A 22,047-nucleotide genomic window follows, 5' to 3' on the forward strand; every position below is an offset into this window, starting at 1 on the left:
TCCCGAGAAGCTGCGGCCGCGCAGCTTCTTGGGATGCACACATCGCTTTGATGTTCCGCCCGCACAGTGTCAGCGTCCTCCTCCTGTATTCTCTCGCATAGGCTGCCGGCACTTCATACCAGCAGCCTATGGGAGGCCGGGACGTGACCTCTCCGGCAGGCGTGAGGATGTGACGTCATCACGTCTGCCGGAAGTCCCGTCCCTGCGGCTCGCAAGATGGAGCCCGAAGATGAGAAGGAGAGCTACTGCCTGCAGCTACACAGCGCCGATTAGGTGAGTAGGATGTTTGTTTTTTTAGGGGCACCTCTGGGGGCATTATTAGTATATGGGGGCACCTCTGAGGGCATTATTAGTTCTTGGGGGCACCTCTGGGGGCATTATTATTGTATGGGGGCACCTCTGGGGGCATTATTAGTTCTTGGGGGCACCTCTGGGGGCATTATTATTGTATGGGGGAACCTCTGAGGGCATTATTAGTTCTTGGGGGCACCTCTGGGGGCATTATTAGTTCTTGGGGGCACCTCTGGGGGCACTATTAGCTCATGTGGGCACCTCTGGGGGCATCATTATTGTATGGGGGCACCTCTGGGGGCATTATTAGTATATGGGGGCACCTCTGGGGGCATTATTATTGTATGGGGGCACCTCTGGGGGCATTATTAGGTCATGGGGGCAACTCTGTGGCCGTTATTAGTTCATGGGGGCCACCTCTGGGGCCATTATTTGTTCATAGGGGCACCTCTGGGGGCATAATTAGCTCATGAGGGCACCTCTGGGGGCATAATTAGCTCATGAGGGCACCTCTGGGGGCATAATTAGCTCATGAGGGCACCTCTGGGGGCATTATTATTGTATGGGGGCACCTCTGGGGCCATTATTAGCTCATGGGGGCACAGCAGGGAATCCTACATACAGGGGGCATCCCACATTCCTACTCACTTTACTGCACATTACACCAAACAGCGCAGTTACTATGGGAGCCTACAGGAGGGAGGAAGGGAAGGAAGTTGCTAGAAATGTGCGGAGCCTAAATTGTTTGTCTCGCAGGTTCTAAGGGGATGTAACGTATCTGGAAGGAATCATCTTGGAGGACTGGGCCGGATGAAGAGGAAAAGGGAAAGTGACGCCTCAGATCAAAGAAGACATCACCGGTGAGTCACTGTATGACGGTTTTCTTATGTTGTAGAACATCATTTAGTAGGGGTGCCCTGAGGTGGAAAAGGTTGGGAAGCACTGCGCTAATCTGTCCCGCTGCGCCCGCTGGCACATGCTGTCATCTGATTGGGCCTCTTACCTAATCAGATGACAGCAAGTACCAGCGCCCCCTCCTCCAGACATCTGCCTTGGCGGCCCAAGCTATGTCCTATGGCCGTATCTTTACCGCGTTGAGCTCCAGCTTGTGCTGCATCTACATTATCTGTACTCAGAGATATCACTGTGTTATCTGTGGTGTTACATAGTACTGCAGGTGACATCTACTACATGATCTGTACTCAGAGATATCACTGTGTTATCTGTGGTGTTACATAGGACTGCAGGGGACATCTACTACATGATCTGTACTCAGAGATATCACTGTGTTATCTGTGGTGTTACATAGGACTGCAGGTGACATCTACTACATTATCTGTACTCCGAGATATCACTGTGTTATCTGTGGTGTTACATAGGACTGCAGATGACTACTACATTATCTGTACTCAGAGGGATATCACTGTTATCTGTGGTGTTACATAGGACTGCAGGTGATATCAGGTGACTTCTCCAGGTTGCAGAAGTTCAAACTTCGTCATGCCCTGCTGACAGTTTATAATGGGAGTTGTAGTTTTGCAGCATGTGGCTCTTCAGGTTGCAGCACTACAACCCCCATCGTTTCCAACTGGCAGTTCATGATGAGAGTTGTAGTTTTTCAGCTGTAGAGTCAAAGAGTGGAATACAATGGTTAGACAATGACACAGTACAGTCCATTATTATAGGGGGCAGTAGTGCAGTACATGAGGTGGAGGCAGTGACAGGGCATTAGAACATGGTGGCACATTAGAGTAATTGGATATAACGTTAGATAGGACTTTGCCTGATCGGGGTGAGATGGGGGGCCCCAAGCTAAAATTTTGCACCAGGGCCCATCAGCCTTTAGCTGCGCCCCTGCAGCCTCGGGTTCCATTTTTTCACTTTAGAGATGCAGTGAATTTTCTGGACCAATATACAACATGTAATGCCGCAGATCACCTGCATCACATGTGGTTGGTTGGAAGATGAAGGCAAACAGTTTACTAGTGCATTATCTGAAGTGCATACACTGACCGGCTGCCTAGTAGTGTCTCTTTACAGTACAATATGATGCTACATTTAGTATACTGGTCTCTCCTGTGGTCACCAGGTTACAGCGACTCCATGTTATTTTTTTGGTACACTGTAAGTACTGTACAGAACTCAGGATATCCTCCTACTCTCACGTGAAAGTGATTTACACCTCCCAGCTCTTATGTTTTCTATTATATCTAAGGACCTGCTTTATGTGGTTTATTTTTCTACTTATTTTGATTTAATTCTTCTTTTGTATTATTTTGAGTGGCCATGTTGTGGCTTTAGAAAAAATTACAAGTCTTCCATAGAGTCATAAAACCAAGTTACAGTCTACAGGGGGTTGTCCTGGAAAAAACTGGGTATTGTAACTTGGACCATTGTATGTTTTAAGATTGAGTAAAATGGACAAAAGGAAGCAAAATGTCGTGTAAGGAGAATGCACAATTGCTCACACAGGTACCAAGGAGTGCACTAAGGCACCTCACATTTTATCCAGGCACCCAGCTCCAAGCACTGAATCCAGCCAACTTGTTTCTCTGGTGATAAAATTAATAGTCTACAGAATTGCTGGAAGTCTCATAGACTTGGGTTGAATACACCTGCAATACAAGTCTATTGGACTTCCATTCATTTTACCAGTGGAGAATGAAGTTGCTGGGATTCAGTGGTTGAAGCCAGATGATTGGGTAAAATAATAGGTACTCTTTAAATGGGGTTTCCAGACTTGCGCCCTTTTCCCTGACGCACACCCTACTCACCTGATGGGCGGGCAGCGAGGGCACAGCAAGGCAGGTGTAGATGTCTGTGCTTGCTGTGCGGGTGGCCCAGGTCTGCCATATTTACTAAAAGATGTGCGCCTCTTAGTAAATCTAGCCGAGTGCATGGGGGCTTTATTTATTTAATAACCCCCCCCCCTTTATTTTCCCCTAAATTTACTTTTGCCCCAGTGCTGCTTCCATTCCTGCGTCCTTTGATCTGCTAGATCAGCGCTCACTTACTGAGCCTATTACACAGCAAGGGCTGTATATATGTTGTTAGTGATGTCCGTGCATCCCTTGCTGTATATAGAAATTAATAAAGTATATACTTACCTCTCCATGCTCCCTCAGTGTTCTCCTGCCTGTTTCCCGCTTACCATAGCCACCGCTAGCACTTCCTAACTGGCTTTGCAGTACGAGGCTGAGACGGGACAGTGGCAGCAGTGGCGAGCGGAGAACAGGCAGAAGGACTCAGGGGAGCCTGGACAGGTAAGTAGTAATTTTATTATTTTCTATAAACTTTACACGGTGTGATATCTGCCCGATCCTGCCGGATTGTATAGATAAGTGCACCGGATAAGTGCATAGGACCCTAACCCCAGAATAGCAAATAGAAGTACATCAAGACGGGACACTCGATCTTTGTTTAAATGCATTTGACAGTTTTAGAGGACTCTTCCATCTCTCCCATTGTTTGTTACACTGCCATCTAGTGGAAGTCTATATGTATGCATGGGCGTAAACCCCCCCCAAAAACCTTTGGTCAATACAATCTAAATGTAAAAATCTATTTGAGTTAAAAATAGCAAAAAGAAGACTTACAAAGTATATTGGGTGCCCTGTGTATTACTATACACAGGATCCGGGTTACATAAATGTTTCCCTTTAAAAGTCAAGGTGCACATACACCTCCTACAGCTGTTGGACGAACACTCCTGTCTTGTCCTCTGCATACACATAGGTGCTCAGTTTGGCTGAGAGTACATGTGTTTTTATGTCCACTTTATCCGCTATTATATCTATTGCACATTATAGAGTAGTACAGAGCAGTGTAAGAAGCTGATATATAACACTCACTACAAACTGCTGAAGCCTCTCCCTTCAGCTTTGTCTGTCTCATTAAATCCTTTCCCTCCCCTCTTTATTATGTAGTAGGTGACATGATTAGAGATAAGTGAACCTCAAGCACAGTCTGGCTTGTCAGAACTCGAACTCTTAGCATTTGATTACTGGTGGTTGAAGAAGTTGGATGCAGCCCTAAGGCTGCCTGGAAATTACAGATACATCCATAGGTCATATCCATGTTTTCTAGGACTCCCTAGAGTTTCATCCAACTTCTTCAATGAAATGCTGAGATTTTAAAGGGGTACTCCGGCAAAAATATTTTTCTTTTTAATCAACTGGTTTAAGAAAGTTATTAAGATTTGTAATTTACTTCTATTTAAAAATCTCAACTTTCTGTATTTATCAGCTGCTGTATTTCCTGCAGGAAATGTTGTTTTCTTTTCAGTCTGACACAGTGCTCTCTGGTGCCACCTCTGTCCGAGACAGGAACTGTCCAGAGCCACAGCAAATCCCCATAGAAAACCTCTCCTGTTCAGAACAGTTCCTGTCTCGGACAGAGGTGGCAGCAGAGAGCACTGTGTCACACTGAAAAGAAAACAGCATTTCCTGCAGGACATATAGCATCTGATAAGTACTAGAAGTTTTTAGATTTTTAAGTAGAAGTAAATTAAAACTCTGTATAACTTTCTGAAACCAGCTGATTCGAAAGAAAAAGTTTTTCGCTCGATAACCCCTTTAATTTTGGATGAGCCCGAGCGTGCTTAAGCTTCGCTTATCTCTGGCCATGATCCATTAGTGAGTGGATCTGTGCTGAGCTGTTTTTTTTTTTTTTTAGCAAGAATGATGAGTTTAGCAGTAAGGGAGGAGCAGGAAACTAGCCTGATAAGTGGAGAAAGAAGAATTTTTCTTTGATAAGATATATTACAAAGTTTCTTCTATTTGCTTGCACTATTGATTTATGCAAAGTTTGTTGAACCTGTAGTGGCTGCTCTGTAATATGATATCAAAGAGAAAAAAGTGCTGTCAGTTTCCATATGAATCTGGCAGGAATTTTTTTCGTAGGCCTATATATGCTATTGAAATGTGCACTAGAGACCGGTATGAGTTCTGTATAACATATGTGTATGAGGTTGTACAGCATGTGTATCACCACTAACAGTTATGTGTATATATACACATGCTAGCTAATAAAATAGGCTGTGCATTCCAAGACTCCCCTGGAGCCCTAAGCAAAGGGGGACATGACTTTGGTAGGGGGGGACCTATAGCCCCAGCAGTCTTGTATGTATAATGCTATACATTTAAGCATAGGTGGTTCCACTAAGAGGGAGGAGTATATGCCTAGTGTATTGCTATGAGCAGGGGGCTTAAGAAATAGATATAACTTCCTGTCTTGTCTCTCCCTTTCTCTCTTACACAAGAACATCTGAAGGAAAACATCCCCCCCCCCTTTATCTTTACTTTACTTTATGGTACCATATGCGATGACAATATCCATGAATTTTACTTTCAATTGATTGAATTGACAGTTTGGCATTAAACCTCTAAGCCCTAGGGAAGGGCAATCCTTCAGCCATGATTCCCTAGAGATTTCCTAGAGTCGATTTGCAATTTTCATAGTTTTGCCTGGATTTGTAGTTCTAAGTTATACATTCATGGCATTAAATTGTAGTCAAGTTATGGTGCACTCCTTTTAACTCATAGAGGATGTTAAATGGCAGTGAACAGTGAAATGGCCAGCCTTAATGATGTCAGAATGGTAACGTCATCCAGGAGCGGGAATGGTGGTTAAGCACAGAAGTATGGATTTTCAGTAGGGTCATTGGGGCCCTTTAAAGAAGACTGGCTCTGCTAGAATACGCCACCCCCTTTATTGCTGTCTGGCTGAGTGCTGTATGGCAGACAGCTGGGGATCTCACAGTATCCTTGAATCCCATTGATCTAGACCTTCACCTGACTCCTGGGATTGTTTCAGTCCTGTGATTTAAATAAAGCTGTGGCCATCTTAACAACAAAAGGTGTGCTTTGTGCCTTCATTTCATAGTCTGTATTTGTTGTTGTTTGAGTGGTTTCAAGAGAAAACGAGGGTCCATCCCATAGCAAAAAGTCATGTTATCTATATATAATATGCCAATTCTATATTTAGCTGTCCTATCCGTAGTCTCATACAAAGCTTCATCTGTGCCACGATATATAGGATACGGCAGATCAGAAAACAACAGTTTGTTCAAATGAAATGGAGACAGAACAGATCAGCAAAAGGCTCAAGCAGGAGATGTGTCAATGCTGTCTGGCTGTATTACTTGCTCATATTTGCATTATATTTTGAGTCTTGTCCTTCAACATTGTACACGGTTTTGTGCCAGACAAAGCGCTAATAACGCAGCTAAGTGCTTTGTAAGTGCATATCCCTTTTCTCTTGTTTCCTTTTGGTTCAGTTCATAACAATTACTTCATGGGCATATTGTACGGCTTCTCCACTTTCCAGATTATGCACTCCCTTTTTATGGTAAATTACATAGTGACATCAATACAATGGCTTAGAATTAACCCTTTATGACAAGCGATCATACTGTGCTGTGCTGCTAGCTGAGTTTTCTTCATAAACGGTTTCTTCATTCTGAAACCCAAATCCAGTCCAAAAATGTGATGTGTTACACTCAGGGGTGTAGCTAGGATTCAAGGGGCCCCATAGCAAGAAACTGTATGGGGACCCATGAATCCTGTTCGTCCCTCCCCTCAACCTATGCACATGACTCGAGGAGGATGGTGCCAGGCAGTGTTTCTAATGGGGGGAGGAGGAGAGGTCTGGAGAAGTGAGGTGCAGGCAGAGGGATGTCAAGTTGCCGCTAGAGGGCTGGAGGTGCAGTCGGCGGATGGCACCAGTGAGCAGTGCCTGCTGCAGCTGTCACTGTCTGGGGGTGAGGGGTAACCAACAGAAGGGCAGAAGGTGCTGATAGTGGCCGCTAGTGGCAGTGCCTGACACGACATGGAGAGAGAGGAGCTGCACATCACACCTATGGCTGATACTAGTGCTGCTAAGCTTATTTTAAAAATCAACGTCAGGATGTTGGCATATAATTTGATCAAACCATACCGCCCCATGTACCACGTGCAGGTCTCCTGGTTCACACAGGTCCCTACGCTAACTCCACACTGTGTCGGTCGGTGGCCGCCAACCCCGCAAAGCGTGCACCTGCAGGGAAGGGAGGCCATGGAATGGCCCTGCAACCCCAATGTCACAGGACCAAACCCAAAATGCCCCACCAATACCCAGCCAGCACCGCTGGCGGAGAAGGCTGCCCCTAGCAACACAAGTATGAATATGATATTACACTCACCACCACTGCTGCAAACAGAATGGGAAAAACATGGAGGTACTGACATGTGAGCACAGGTATATTCTGCTGATTTGGGTCACGTGGGTCTTATAAAGGGGAGTGCCAGCTGCCCAGAAAAGGGAGAAATGTAAAACACGACATGGAGAGAGAGGAGCGGCTGCACATCACACCTATGGCTGATACTAGTGCTGCTAAGCTTATTTTAAAAACCAACGTCAGGATGTTGGCATATAATTTGATCAAACCATACCGCCCCGTGTACCACGTGCAGGTCTCCTGTTTCACACCGGTCGCTATGCAAACTCCACACTGTGTCGGTCGGTGGCCGCGAACCCCGCAAAGCGTGCCAGTGCCTGATCCTGTCAATGCCACGCGGAGCTGCTGTCTGTCCGGGGCAGGAAGGTGCTGTTGGTGAGTGACCTCACAGTGCCACTCGCTAGTACCATGGAGACAGACCACATATTTTGCTGATAGGGGCCCCTCTGCCTCACAGTTGTGTGTCTGCCTCCATGGTAGCTATGTGGTATACCCCCGGTGTGTTGTGTCGGAGGATCGACCGGTCACTTGATAGATGGTTTTGTGTGACGTGGTGGTTGGCCGATATACAGCTGGCCCTTAAGATGTTATGTTGTGACGCCAGTGGCGGTTGGGCACACAGGTATGGTGGCACACCTGCTTTTAGTTTAGAAGGCCAGTTGTACCCTCTTCCCCTGTGGACTGTGTCCTGCCGGACTGCTACGGGGTCCCTTGGGATGATATCAAAGTGAGCCGGAGTGGTGTAGTGACCCTTCTGGACTATCGGAACTGCCACCCACAGAAAGGGGAAATGTCCCAAGGCTGTAGTGTACACTGTGTGGGTGTGGGGCGAAGAATCACAGAGTCTCTCTAGCATAAATAATCTTGTTTTTACTTGAAAGGTACAGTAAGTTATACAGTTATACAGTTTTCCCTTGACAGTATAGGTTTCTCCTGAGAAAGTACTTGATAATACACTTGATAATACTTGTGGACGAACACTTGATAACTTTGAGCTGTGTCTTCTCTTGCTTCCTACCCATACGGGGATCTGACTAAGACTGACTCTCGAGAGTAGGGGACCTGGCAGAGGGCCAGGGCCCAAAGAGGACCACTGTAGAGAGCTGTCTAGCTTGCGTCCTTCCTCTACAATGTCCAACATGAAAGACTTATGCACTTCCCCTACCCATGTGGCTTCCGTTCTCAGCGTATCTAAAGTGGACTGTGAGTGGGTGAAGAGTGCAATAGAAGAAATAAAGAGAGAGGTGATAGGACAGAAGAAGAAAAGATTCTTATAGGTTCACAGATCCATACAAATAAACAATAACCCTTTACATATTTCAGCCGTGCAGCATCTGAATACATACATCTATAACAGCGACATCTAGTGGCGAAACTCTATCACTACCTTCATCACCACTTGTGTACAATAAGTACAGGCTTTTATGAAGGGTGTAACCAATAAAAAAACACCCGTGGTAGGACACCACACCTACACCACTGAATACACTGTACGTCAGGGGTGGGGAACCTCCGGCCCGCGGGCCGCATCCGGCCCCTGAGACCTCCCGATGCGGCCCGCGGCCCGCAGCTCCCCTGTGATGCTCGCCGCTCTGCTGGGGAAGAAGCCGGCATACACCGCATCCTCCGGTGTCTGTGACAGCTGGCGGACACCGGAGGATGCTGTCTGTGCCGGCTCCTTCCCCAGCAGAGCGGCGCGTGTCTTTAGTCTCCTGCGGGCCGCGCGTGATGACGTCATTTCATCGCGCGCCGCCTGCAGGAGAAGACCGGCACAGAGGACCTGGGAGAGAAGAGGACCTGGACTGCGTGGGAGCGGAGGTAAGGTGAGTGGGATGTTTATTTTTTTATTTGGGGGTTAACTAGGATCCGAGGGACATGACTGATGGGGGGGGACAACTAGGCTACCAGGGACATGACTGATGGGGGGGGAATAACTAGGCTACCAGAGACATGACTGATGGGGGGGGAATAACTAGGCTACCAGGGACATGCCTGATGGGGGGGGGGAATAACTAGGCTACCAGAGACATGACTGATGGGGGGGGGAAGAACTAGGCTACCAGAGACATGACTAATGGGGGGGGAAATAACTAGGCTACCAGGGACATAACTGATGGGGGGGGGGGGGACAACTAGGCTACCAGGGACATGCCTGATGGGGGGGGGGGGAATAACTAGGCTACCAGGGACATGCCTGATGGGGGGGGGGACAACTAGGCTACCAGGGACATGACTGATGGGGGGGACAACTAGGCTACCAGGGACATGACTGATGGGGGGGACAACTAGGCTACCAGAGACATGACTGATGGGGGGGGGCAACTAGGCTACCAGGGACATGACTGATGGGGGGGACAACTAGGCTACCAGGGACATGACTGATGGGGGGATAACTAGGCCACCAGGGACATGACTGATGGGGGAGACAACTAGGCTACCAGAGACATGACTGATGGGGGGGGAATAACTAGGCTACCAGGGACATGACTGATGGGGGGGGGGGAATAACTAGGCTACCAGGGACATGACTGATGGGGGGGGGGACAACTAGGCTACCAGGGACATGACTGATGGGGGGGACAACTAGGCTACCAGAGACATGACTGATGGGGGGGGAATAACTAGGCTACCAGGGACATGCCTGATGGGGGTTAACTAGGCTACCAGGGACATGACTTGGGGGTTAACTAGACTACAAGGGGCATCACTGGGGGTTAACTACAATAGCAGGGGCACTAGGGGAACAATACTATGCCTTGTCCTGGGTGCTGCAAACCCCCGCTACTAACTGCCGCGCACGGTATGCGGCCCTCGAATGATTTTATTAATGCCCGACCGGCCCTCGACATGGAAAAGGTTCCCCACCCCTGCTGTACGTCTTAGTTTGAGTGGACGGATGATACAAACTATATCCTGTATGCCTTAAATCTAAAACTGATAGAACTCTATAACCTGTATTTTATATAGGACATATATTCTAGTTAATCCTTACCAGAATGTACATGCGGGAAGATTACTTTCAGGCCAGTATGTTACACAATCTTCCGTTAATCATAAGATCCTGACTCTGCAGAACAGAGATAAGTACTCAGCTCCTGGCCGAAACGAGCACAAAAGTCCACGCACGGGCTGAATGACACAGCGATAATCACACACTTGCTGCATCAACAGCTACTATAGGAGAGAATGCCAATGCAGCTCTTTTAGAGAATCATAGGACCCAACCAGATCAACCTGTAAAAACTCACATAGCCAGTGTTACTCAATGTGCAGAACTGATGCTCTATGACATCGGCCTCAACTAGATAGATTTATTATAATGCTTTATTAAAGAAATCTACTGGCTGTTTTCTATGTCTCATGTGTCTTTTAGGTAGATTTGTGTTCTCAGGCAATGTATGAAGACAAACCCTCTGTTTTTTTTCAGTGACAAAGCCATTCCAGTGATCTTGGAGCACCCTCCCTCCTAATGCTGGCACACCCTACAGGACCTTGACCAGGGTTAGAAGCAAGAAGCTAATCCTACCGACCGTGGTGTATAGCTAAGGTATGGCAAATGACAACTTGGGTCTGGTAACTGTCTGTATATACATTCTGTATTCTTTCTTCATACTAACTCTATGATTCAAAGCAGAGAATATAGTTATAACCATGTAAACACCCGGCTGGGTCTGTAGTAATAGTAATGTCCGTCATACACACACATGGAAGATTACACTGTGAAATACTATACATACTAATCCCCGCAGGTTCTGCCTAGTGTTTACGTAAGTCTTACCATAAAACTACAGCCTTGTGAGATCTATGGAGTCTAAAAAGCTTGTATCTATAACAGAAAAGGTATCATTACCACTGCATTTCTTGTCTCGTGTAGCAGGGCTGAGTTGGTAGCTGGTTAAACATATTGCTCATCTTTTTGCCGAGTTACCAGAAGGGATCGACTTCATCTACTCTGTGACATCTGTACGTGACTCTGAAACCTGATATATTCTTGTGTTACTAGTAAAATTACATTCCTATATTTTAGTATTATTGAACTGTAGTGGTTCCTGTTTTTATCAGGTATTCTGGACTACTGCACAGTCATAGACAATTTAAAGGGATTGTCCAGCGGGGGGAAAAAAAATCTTTCAAATCAACTGATGTCAGAAAGTTATATAGATTTGTAATTGACTTCTATTTAAAATTCTCAAGTCTTCCCATACTTATAAGATACTATATGTCCTGCAGGAAATGTTGTTTTATTTACATTTAGACACAGTGCTCTCTGCTGACATCTCTGGCCGAGACAGGAACTGTCCTCAGCAGCAGAGGTTTTCTGTGGGGATTTGATGTTGCTCTGGACAGTTCCTGACATGGACAGAGACGGCAGCAGAGAGCACTGTTACTAAATGTAAATAAAACAACATTTCCTGCAGGACATACAGCAGCTTATAAGTAAGGGAAGACTTGAGATTTTTTAAATAGAAGTAAATTACAAATCTATATAACTTTCTGACACCAGTTGATCTGAAAGAAAACATTTATCGCTGGACAACCCCTTTAAAGGGCTGAGAGGCTTGTGATAGACAGCCCCAAATACATGTTTGTTACTAAACCTGCTGTTTCCACTTTGTTATGCACTGGGAGCAGTCATCTGATCTCTCGTATCAGTGTTAGCCCTGATGCACATGGCCATGTGACATCTCCATACAACCTCACAGCTGTAATCCAGTTACCATATTAGCTCTTACTCTTAATAAAGGAGAAATCCATACTCCAGGGTTGTTGTTTTTTTTAAAAAAAGGCAAAGGGGGAAAATAACAAAGAGTACTTACTCACCTCTCCCCGTGCCTCTTCAGCTGCAGATGTCACTACCTGGATGATGGACTGGCCGCTCAGCCAGTCAGTGAGTGGGCAGGGATGCTGCTCCAGTCACTGATTGGCTGAGTGGGCTGTCCATCAGCTGGGCCAGGCATTGTGATGTCATCACAACTTCGGGGGGAAATGCCTTCCGGCGGGGGTCTTGAGGCTGGTCAGATGGCGCATCGCAGGCTTGGGCTTCATTGTTACTCTGCCACCTGTGAGTGAGGACAGACTTCTTCTTTACTGCTAAATATTAAAATTTCTTAACATATAAATGGAATGGCTGAAAGAAAAGACAGGGTAATAGGGTAATAGCACAAGGCTATAGAACGAAGAATGTGTGTTGTACTGAGAGCACAACATCTGTTGTCACATTATGGGACGGGATCCATAGCCTCAGGATGCCGGAGAAGAGATAAAAGATTGGTGCTAGGGATCGATAGTGTGATCACGATCGCCCCGGAGGATGGTGTCAGGCGCTAGAGTATATGGAGCATTAGTCCAGAGGTGGCAACAGAGAGCTCTGTTCCAGACTGTAAAGAAGACACCACTTCCTGCAGAACATGCAGCAGCTGAAAGGTACTGGAAGACTTGAGATTTTTAAATAGAAACAAATTACAAATCTATATAACTTTCAGACACCAATGGATTTGAAAGAAATCCTTTAAAACAATTCTTTTGTTTAATTTCTTGTCTACATTCAGATTTGTCCTTTTTTTTAATGCATGAAAGGGTTACATATTAATTTTACTACGAGCCGTTGACATCCCTCTGATTTTTATATATTACACGTTTGTTGATTTCGATTTTTTGTCTTTTATGAATAACATGCACAGATCAATTGGTAATCTGACATCACAAAGAAAAGGGGCTTCATGTATATGTATGAAGGCCGTGCCGTAGTGTTGTACACAATGTAATGCACCTCTGAAATGGATATGTAAATGATATCACTACTTTAGACAAGTAGGCAGCTACTTAATAGAGCTACAAGGACACCACAAGTAGAATAGAAGGTATTTAGCTCAATAATCCTCATATGCATAGTAATTAGACAAAGTGATCAGCTCTTGTCTACACCATAACGCATTTTATTGGTTGCAATTTCCTGAGTTTCTAGTAATGTTACATGGTTTTCCCTATCTTTTCTAATAACAGATATTATTCTCAGAAATGATGAATTCCAGAAATGAAATCCCGCTTCACATTGTAAGCCCACTGAAAGAAAGTTTAGCTCTCTCCAAGCTGGCTGGTATCCAGGTCTTAATGAAACTGGAAAATATTCAACCCGTGGGGTCCTTCAAGATTCGTGGCATAGGACATTTCTGTCAGGAGGTAAAATAGTGCAAATGCTCTGTAGTGTGTATAAGAGTGTAAGTTACGTTTACCCCAAAACAGTGGCACTCTTAAATATGGTCGTGCCTGGTACTACAACTAAGCTCTATTCCGGAATGGCACTGTTTCTGAAGAAAAAAAAAATACAGGCATGAAGATCCATGCGGTCTATGCCAAGTGGTCTTTTTCTGCCTGCACGGCCTGTCAGCTGATGGTGCGGAGAAGGCGACCGAGCAAGTCGGGTAGGTACATGTCTGTTATGTTGACCATAGCCCCAGCAGCAGCTTAAATTATGACTAATGACCAGAAAACCCCTTTAAGAATCAATAGAAAACAAGTGCTTCTTCTAGTTAAGTCCCTGTCCTTACACTACAAGCAGGGCCGGCTCCAGCTTTTTGTGGGCCCTTGGGCGACAGAGCCTCGGCGGGCCCCTTTGAGGAGCAAATCATGGAGAGACAGGCGAGGAAAGATTTGCAGCAAAAGAAACATGCGGCTGCTGCATATCTTTCTCCTCCTGTATCTCCTCATCTCTGTGGTAGTCAGGATTCTGGAGGAGTCAGACCCAGTCACAGGATTTATATATATATATATATATATATATATATCATGCTGGTTCTGCTAGTTCTCCTGTATACAGCTCCTGCTGTGTGTGTGTGTGTGTATACATACACACGCACACACAGAGCAGGAGCTGTATACAGGAGAACTAGCAGCACCAGCATGATTATATATATATATATATATATATATATATATATATATATATATATATATACAGTGGTACCTTGGTTTAAGAGTAACTTGGTTTAAGAGCGTTTTAGTTTAAGAGCTCACAGTTTTTCAAAATTGTGACTTGGTTTAAGAGCATTACTTTGGTTTAAGAGCTCCCTGTACTGGGTGGGAGCGCAAGTGGAGGAGGGGCATGGTCTGCATAGCGGGGTCTACAGCACTGTATTCTGACCCAGGAAGTCTCCCTCACCTTCCAAATCACAGCAGATCCACTTCAGGCTGGGGCTTGCATCAGGGGACAGGAATGTGCAGGTAATCTCTCCATAGCTGTAACCCCTCTCTCCCCGGACAAAGAGTGCTGCATTTATGTGCCCACATCTGTCCTGCTCATTCCTTCATGCTTCCTGCAGTCTCTGTCCGCCGTTGTGTTTCCCATCCTCTCCATTACTGTACAGTAACTTATAATATCACATATTCTGCTGTTTCTGAATGTTTGTTTCATCTATTTTACATGTTATTCAGAATAATAAATCATTATTTCTTGGGTGTGGAACCAATTGTCTGCATTTCTATGATTTCTTATGGGAAAATTTGCTTTGGTTTAAGAGTGGATTCGGATCACAAGCACAGTCCCGGAACACATTATGCTCGTAATCCAAGGCACCACTGTATATATATATTTATATATATATATATATATATATATATATATATATATATATGAACATGGTGAGACCTCTAGTTCTCCTATATACAGGCCCTGCAGTGATATACAGTGTGTGTGTGTGTGTATATATATATATATATATATATATATATATATATATATACACACACACACACACACACACACACACACTGAATATCACTGCAGGGCCTGTATATAGGAGAACTAGAGGTCTCACCATGTTCATGAGAGAGAGAGATACAGATATCTAGTTGTTTTGTGTATAGAGGTCCTGTTGTAATATATATATCTCCTGCTGTAATAGATATATATATTACAGCAGGACCTCTATACACAAAACAACTAGAAGCACCAGCACATACAAAACACTTAGTTTGCAGAGCCTACCGTGCTGCCCTCTATAAGGTCATGTGTCCGATTACATGACCCGTGACATCATCAAAGGTCCTTCACACTCAAAGGTCCTTTCCTACTCGGCTGTAGGGAAGATTTGTGAAGGAAGACAGGTGCCCGGGGACCCCAGTATGGATCGGTGGGCCCCTAACTGTCACATGTGGCCTCTAGGGGCCCAGTCCCCTTTGTTACTACACTTTTTTTTTTTTTTTTACTATCAAAAAAATGTAGTAACAAACGGGACTGGGCCCCTAGAGGAGCTGTGGGCCCCGGCATTTGCCCTAGTTAGCCGGGTGCTGACGCCGGCCCTGACTACAAGGCAATTCCCACCTAAAATGTAAAATTGGCTATTAGTAAATTAGAAATCAGAGCAGTGGGAAAAGTTAAAGAGGTATTCCGTTCAAACATAACTTTTCATATGTTACTGCCCATGGTGAGACTAACAATTCATTCCATAAATATGGAATATTATCTATTCAGTCTCCTTTTTCCAGTTCTGATCCTGCTGCTTTGTGCTGAACACAAAGAAATCTGTGTGTGAGTCGTTCTCTGTTTCCTCCTGTTTCCTCCCTACCTTCCGAGATGGCTTATGTAAACAAGTCCCTGGCAGGCTGTATCTGCAACTTTGTGATGCAGAGAGGATTAATCACAGTGAATTAACCTCATATTAACCCTCCCAGCATTGCAAAGAAGCTACAAAGTTGCAGATGCAGCCTGCTAGAGACTCATTTACATCACCCCTTTTAGAAGGGGGGGGGGGGGTATTCACAGCAGAGACAGAGAAAACAGCTCAGACACAGATTTCTTTATCTGCAGCACAAAGCAATAGGCGCAGATTTGGAGGAAGAACACTGAATAGATAATAACAATGATAGAATGAATTGTTAGTCTAACCATGGGCAGCAACATATGAAAAGTTTCAGTGAAATACCCCTTTAAGTGATTTTTATGTAGAGGTCATGGCCTATTTCGGAAGCAGCAGCCATTATTGCAGAATTGCCATTATATTAGTCCGCTATTACATTTATTAATAACATAAATACAGTTACTAAACTGAATACTGCTCTAGACTCCCCTTCTAATCCAGCTGGGCTTGTGCACAGTACCAGTCCAGTGTGGTCACATCCATGGATACCTGAATTTCCAACCACAGAATGGATTTCATGTTCTTTGGCTGAGCGTGCTTCGTGGCAGGTACACTTTATGTTTTGGATGGATAGTTTCATTTAGAAGCTATGAGGTTTTTAACCACTATTCAGTTCACCAACAGCAAGCAAAGACTTGAAAGTTTGATGCAATACAGCACCCCTTCGGTGACAGGACATGTAGTCATATGGACACTGGCACGGTTGGTGCAGCCCAGATATAGGTTAAGGCAGTGCAGTTTGTTGACTCAAGTTTGTAGTTTAAACCATTGTTTACAGACTGACTTTGGCCATGACACAACTTACGTGCTACAACACGACCGCGTTCAATTTTAATAGGTTGCAAAGCAGGCAGTGTTACACTGTGATCTTTAGCCATGAGACCAGTGTAGCAGCTAGAGTCCCTATGTAGCCATTGCCTAAGCAGGGGTGTCAAACTCAGGCCCTCTAGCTGTGCCCATCAATTTCCATCAATTCCCAAAAATTCTCTACAATTCCCATAATACTTGGGCAGCCAAAACTAAAGCATGATGGGAATTGTAGTTTTACAACAGATGGAGGGCCATAGGTTGATAAAAGGCACTCGACCCATATGTTATGTGATGAATATACAGGGTGGTACAAAAGTAGGAGGACAGTTTGTGTAATAGGGTTATGAAGAGAGAGATTTATCAAACATGGTGTAAAGTGAAACTGGCTCAGTTGCCCCTAGCAACCAATCAGATTCCACCTTTCATTCCTCACAGACCACAGACTCTTTGGAAAATTAAAAGTGGAATCTGATTGGTTGCTAGGGGCGACTGAACCAGTTTCACTTTACACCATGTTTGATAAATCTCCCCCTATATGTTTTTACCAATGATTTATGTTTATATCTATATCTAAAAAAAAAAAAAAAAACCAATTATTCTGCAGAATTATTTTCTAAACATATGAGCAGTATAAGGAACATCAATATAAGGTATTAGCGTGAACTACTGTATTTATCACCATTCATTTAATGGTACACCTGTTTGTTATGTGCTCAATCGGGGATTCCACCTTCTAACCTTCCAATTGTGTGTATATGTATATATATATATACATACACACACACACACACACACACACACACACACACACACACACAGAGTATTTGTCCGGAGCCCCTCATGTACACTGGACTACATAAATTATAGTAATCAACCAGAGCAAGTCAGGATTTGTTTTATTCTCTTTTTCATGAATATCATTTATATGACTGCATGGGCTTTGTTCACATCGTGGAGCTGGTGTTCCCCCCGTCTGCCACAACGTTTTGGGGGTGTATTCCCCTTAATCATGATCGATTAAAGGGGATTATTGAGGTGGATACACCTTGTATAAACGTTTCATTTATGTACAGATACGTGTACAGCAGCTACACAGCGACATATTGCAATTACTTCACTACAAGGGATTTGCTGTAGTTACAAATAGATACTGCCCACCTATACAGTAGATACTGAGCATGGCATAGTCAGTAGCTTTCCATTTATATATACTGCTTCATTCTCTGGGATAGGAAACAATGTTGTCTCTTTTTCTTCTGCAGTTGGCAAAGCAGGGATGTAAGAAATTTGTCTGCTCCTCAGGTATCTAAATATTTCTAAAAACCTTATATGATGATAATATTAATAACAATATACTCATGATATGTTCTACAATGTTCTTTAGAAGCTTCCATCTGTTCTATCCATTTGTCTCCCGTTCTTAAAGGACAAGTCTGGCCACAGGCATTTTCTTTCAAATCTCAGGGCAAGCAGGGAACAAACAATACTAACTGTAACTCACCTCTCCCCGTGCCTCTCCAGCACTGGATCGCTGCTCTGGGACCCCTGCTGGGCTCTGGGATATCCAGCACAGCCAACGTCACGTCCCGGCTGATGGACTGGCCGCTCAGGGGCAGGACGCCACTCCAGTCACTAATTGGCTAAATGGGCTGTCCATCATCCGGGATGGGCATTTTTCCCTTGGGACGTCATCACAACTCGGGGGGAAAATGCCTTCCAGCGCAGTTCCGGAGCCGATCAGGTGGCAGATTGCTGGCATGGGGAGAGGTAGGCAATACCTGATTGTTATTTTCTCCCCTGCCCCTGCTGAGGCTGGACTTCCTCTTTAAGCACACTATAAATATCTAAGTAGGGTCAATGTTTCCTTTATCCTAGGTGGGAACGCTGGATTAGCAGCAGCCTATGCCTGTCGTAAACTGGGGCTACCAGCCACCATTGTTGTCCCAGAATGTACCCCTAAAAGAGTCATACTAAAACTACAAGAATTGGGAGCAGACGTGGTGGTGGCTGGAAAGGTAAATATATACATGGAAATATAAAAATGTATCTATTGAAAACACAAAGCACAAATGTTTTTAGAATGTGAACACGACAACCATGTACAAATATTGTATCCTCTATAATAAAGTGGTTGTCACAACTGTACTAACCTCTCTCAGGAGGAGGCTGCTCTGTTGATCATCTGATTGCTACTTTAACCCCTGGTGACTGTTAATTGGTGGGGGTGCACACACTACATGGTGCCCATTGTAACCCATGTAAATCATGTGAAATTGCTATTAACAGAAATAAAGGTGGATTCACAATGACATACAGTGGACTTTTTAAAACTTTTTCGTAGGCCCCGGCAAATGTGGACAGAATAAGGACCTATTGATTTTTATGGCCCCATACACACATCTATAGGTGTTATGGATCCGTGTTGGGGTCAGGATCACCTATTTTACTGATGTGCAAATGTGGACAGTTAGGGTCCTATTACACGGGCCGATGAAAGCCTGATCAGTATTGTAAACACTGTCAGATAATCATTTAGCAAGGGCTGCACAGACATTGTTAGTGATGTTTGTGCAGCCCTTGCCCAAACATTTATTACTTTACCTGTCCATGCTCTAGGTCTTCTCCTGCTATTTGCATGCTTCCCGGTCCCCCAGCTGCAGTGCACTGTGCCAGGAAGATTTGGCCGATTATCGCTTTGTGTAATAGGGCCCTTACAGATGCACATCCATAGTCATGGGTCCACGAGTGCAGAGAGCACTACAGATGTGTGAATCAGGCCTTCCACCTTCTAGAAGAACTCATTCTTGAGGTCCTCTTCAGCTATTCAGTGCCTATTTAGTAAGTTTAAATCACAAATAAGTAAAGTGATTCTCCCAATTTTAGACCATTTTCTCCTGTTGGACCTCATGGACTTGGACGATCCTAATATTCTTCTTTAGTGGATCATTCAGCCCTTGTTACTCCCCATTCATTTCTCCCTTTTCATTTGGTGGTTGCCATATGACCTATCTACTTCATGACATTTTCAAATAATAATTTGTTGACACATAGTCCCAGCCTATATATATTATGTATAGTAAAATGATTCTCCTCCAGGTTTGGGATGATGCTGATGCATACGCTCATCGCATGACTGACGCACCAGGCTCTGTATATATCTCTCCTTTTAACCACCCTCTGCTTTGGTGAGTAGTGTAAGATTCCCAGGTCTATGTACATTATGAGGCCAGGTTCACACTTCGTATGACAATGGCAGTTCTGTGAACCGGCCATGTCATAGAACGGCCGGTGTCAGAGAAGATCATCCCAGGCAGTACTGCAGTACCGGCTGAATGATCTTCATTTCTGTTGAATTTGGATGCGGGCGCACCCTTGTGCACCTGCATCCCAATTCACCATTGCACACAATGGAGAGTGCGGCCGAAGCTGCACTCTACATTGTGTAAGTTGACATGTCTGTGCGGCCACTATTTAATGAAAAGTGGCCGCACAAAACTGACATGTCAGTTTTTTGTGCGGACGGTTGGAATCCCATCCGGAGCATAAACTATGTATACGCTCCGGCCGGAGTTCCATTCATTCAAATACAAAGTATCTTTTGCATAAAACACGGATTTGCAACAACGGCTGTGATTTATGCAAAAGATATGTTGTGTGAACATGGCCTAATATTACATCTGATAAATCCTGCTGCATGTAGCATAGGCCATATTATACCTAAAGTCGTTCTGTAAGGTTTATATAATGAATATTTCTTTCGTGTCTTATATTCTACCTTTTTTCGCAGGGAAGGTCACTCCAGTCTTATACTTGAACTAAAAGATTCTCTTGGCAATCAGAAACCAGGAGCTTTAGTGGTCGCAGTCGGAGGTGGAGGACTCCTGGCTGGGTTGGTGGAAGGAATTGTCAAGGTGGGCTGGTCTGATGTGCCCATTATTGCCATGGAGACATTGGGGGCTCATTGCCTGAATGCAGCTCTTGAGGCTGGGAAATCAGTGTCATTACCTGACATTACTAGGTAACATATTATTATGAATAGATCCTACAATTGCTCACATTTATCAGGACCTCTGCTTTCTGTCATTGAATGGGAACAATGTTATTTATACCCAGAGTATAAAAAACTGTATAGAAATATAGAAGATTGTTGGCAGAAAAAGACCACCTGGTCCATCTAGTCCACCCTTATATTATTTTCTTTCCTATAATCTAAGGGTAGATATATGTTTATCCCAGGCAGGTATAAATTCAGTTATTGAAGATTCACCTACCACATCTGCTAGAAGTTTATTCCAAGTATCTATTACTCTTTCAGTAAAATAATATTTTCTCATGTTGCTTCTGATCTTTCTCCCAACTAATCTCTCACTGTGTCTTCTTGTTCTTGTGTTCAGTTTCTTATTAAAACACTTCCCTCCTGAACCTTATTTAGTCCTTTAACATAAATAAAGGTTTTGATCATGTTCCCCCTTTCTCTTCTTTCCTCCAGACTATACAGATTCAAATCCTTAAGTCTTTCCTGATATGTTTTATGCCTGACACCTTCCACCATTTTTGTAGCCAGTCTCTGGACCCGTTCTATCTTTTTCTAATTGAGGTCTCCAGAACTGGACACAGTATTCCAGATGTGATGTCACTAGAGCTCTATACAGCGGGATCACAATCAACCTCTTTCTACTGGTTATACCTCTAGCCATACAGCCTGTCATTAGCTTTCCCTCCCACCTGGCTGCACTGGTAACTTATTTTAAGACTGACAGAAATCACTACCCCTAAATCCTTCTCTTCTGAAGTCTTTGCCAACACAGAACCACTGTATAATCATACAACGTATAATTAAACATTTGTTTCCAGTCTAGGTAATCCTCTGTGAGTTAAAGGTTTTTCAGGCCCCTGTAAATTTTACAAATAGCTGACTATGGGATAAAATAACAAAAGGAATAATATCCACTTTCACAATTTAACTACCAATCCCCTTCTGCTCCTGATACTTCCCTGATCCCTTGCTGGTCATTGTTTACCAGGATCCAGCTATGACATGGCGTCTTGAAGTATGACTGCTGTCGCCAGTCACTGGTTGTAGAAGTGACACAA

The 22,047-nt window shown here is 44.3% G+C and overlaps 2 protein-coding genes across 6 annotated transcripts in view; one reads left to right on the forward strand and one right to left on the reverse strand.

Moving 5' to 3' along the window:
• The window catches only part of LOC138785442 (L-serine dehydratase/L-threonine deaminase-like), a 77,877-nt gene that overhangs the window by 32,735 nt on the left and 23,095 nt on the right, over nt 1-22,047 (reverse strand). The gene's annotated exons all lie outside the window — the stretch shown is intronic.
• Nucleotides 1-22,047, forward strand: part of SDSL (serine dehydratase like) — a 51,079-nt gene that overhangs the window by 23,102 nt on the left and 5,930 nt on the right. For 3 of the 5 annotated variants that reach the window (XM_069961414.1, XM_069961413.1, XM_069961412.1), the window contains 6 exons: nt 10,935-11,054; nt 13,511-13,687; nt 18,216-18,255; nt 18,829-18,968; nt 20,050-20,138; nt 20,741-20,971. In XM_069961414.1, coding sequence (XP_069817515.1) covers nt 13,526-13,687; nt 18,216-18,255; nt 18,829-18,968; nt 20,050-20,138; nt 20,741-20,971 — 662 coding nt within the window. In that variant the 5' untranslated portion in view covers nt 10,935-11,054; nt 13,511-13,525. Of the gene's footprint in view, nt 1-1,132; nt 1,152-10,934; nt 11,055-13,266; nt 13,369-13,510; nt 13,688-18,215; nt 18,256-18,828; nt 18,969-20,049; nt 20,139-20,740; nt 20,972-22,047 lie in introns of those variants that run through there. The other 2 variants (XM_069961415.1, XM_069961416.1) reach the window with 2 other exon arrangements.

Source organism: Dendropsophus ebraccatus, chromosome 3, assembly GCF_027789765.1.
Source record: "Dendropsophus ebraccatus isolate aDenEbr1 chromosome 3, aDenEbr1.pat, whole genome shotgun sequence".
Lineage (NCBI taxonomy): Eukaryota > Metazoa > Chordata > Amphibia > Anura > Hylidae > Dendropsophus > Dendropsophus ebraccatus.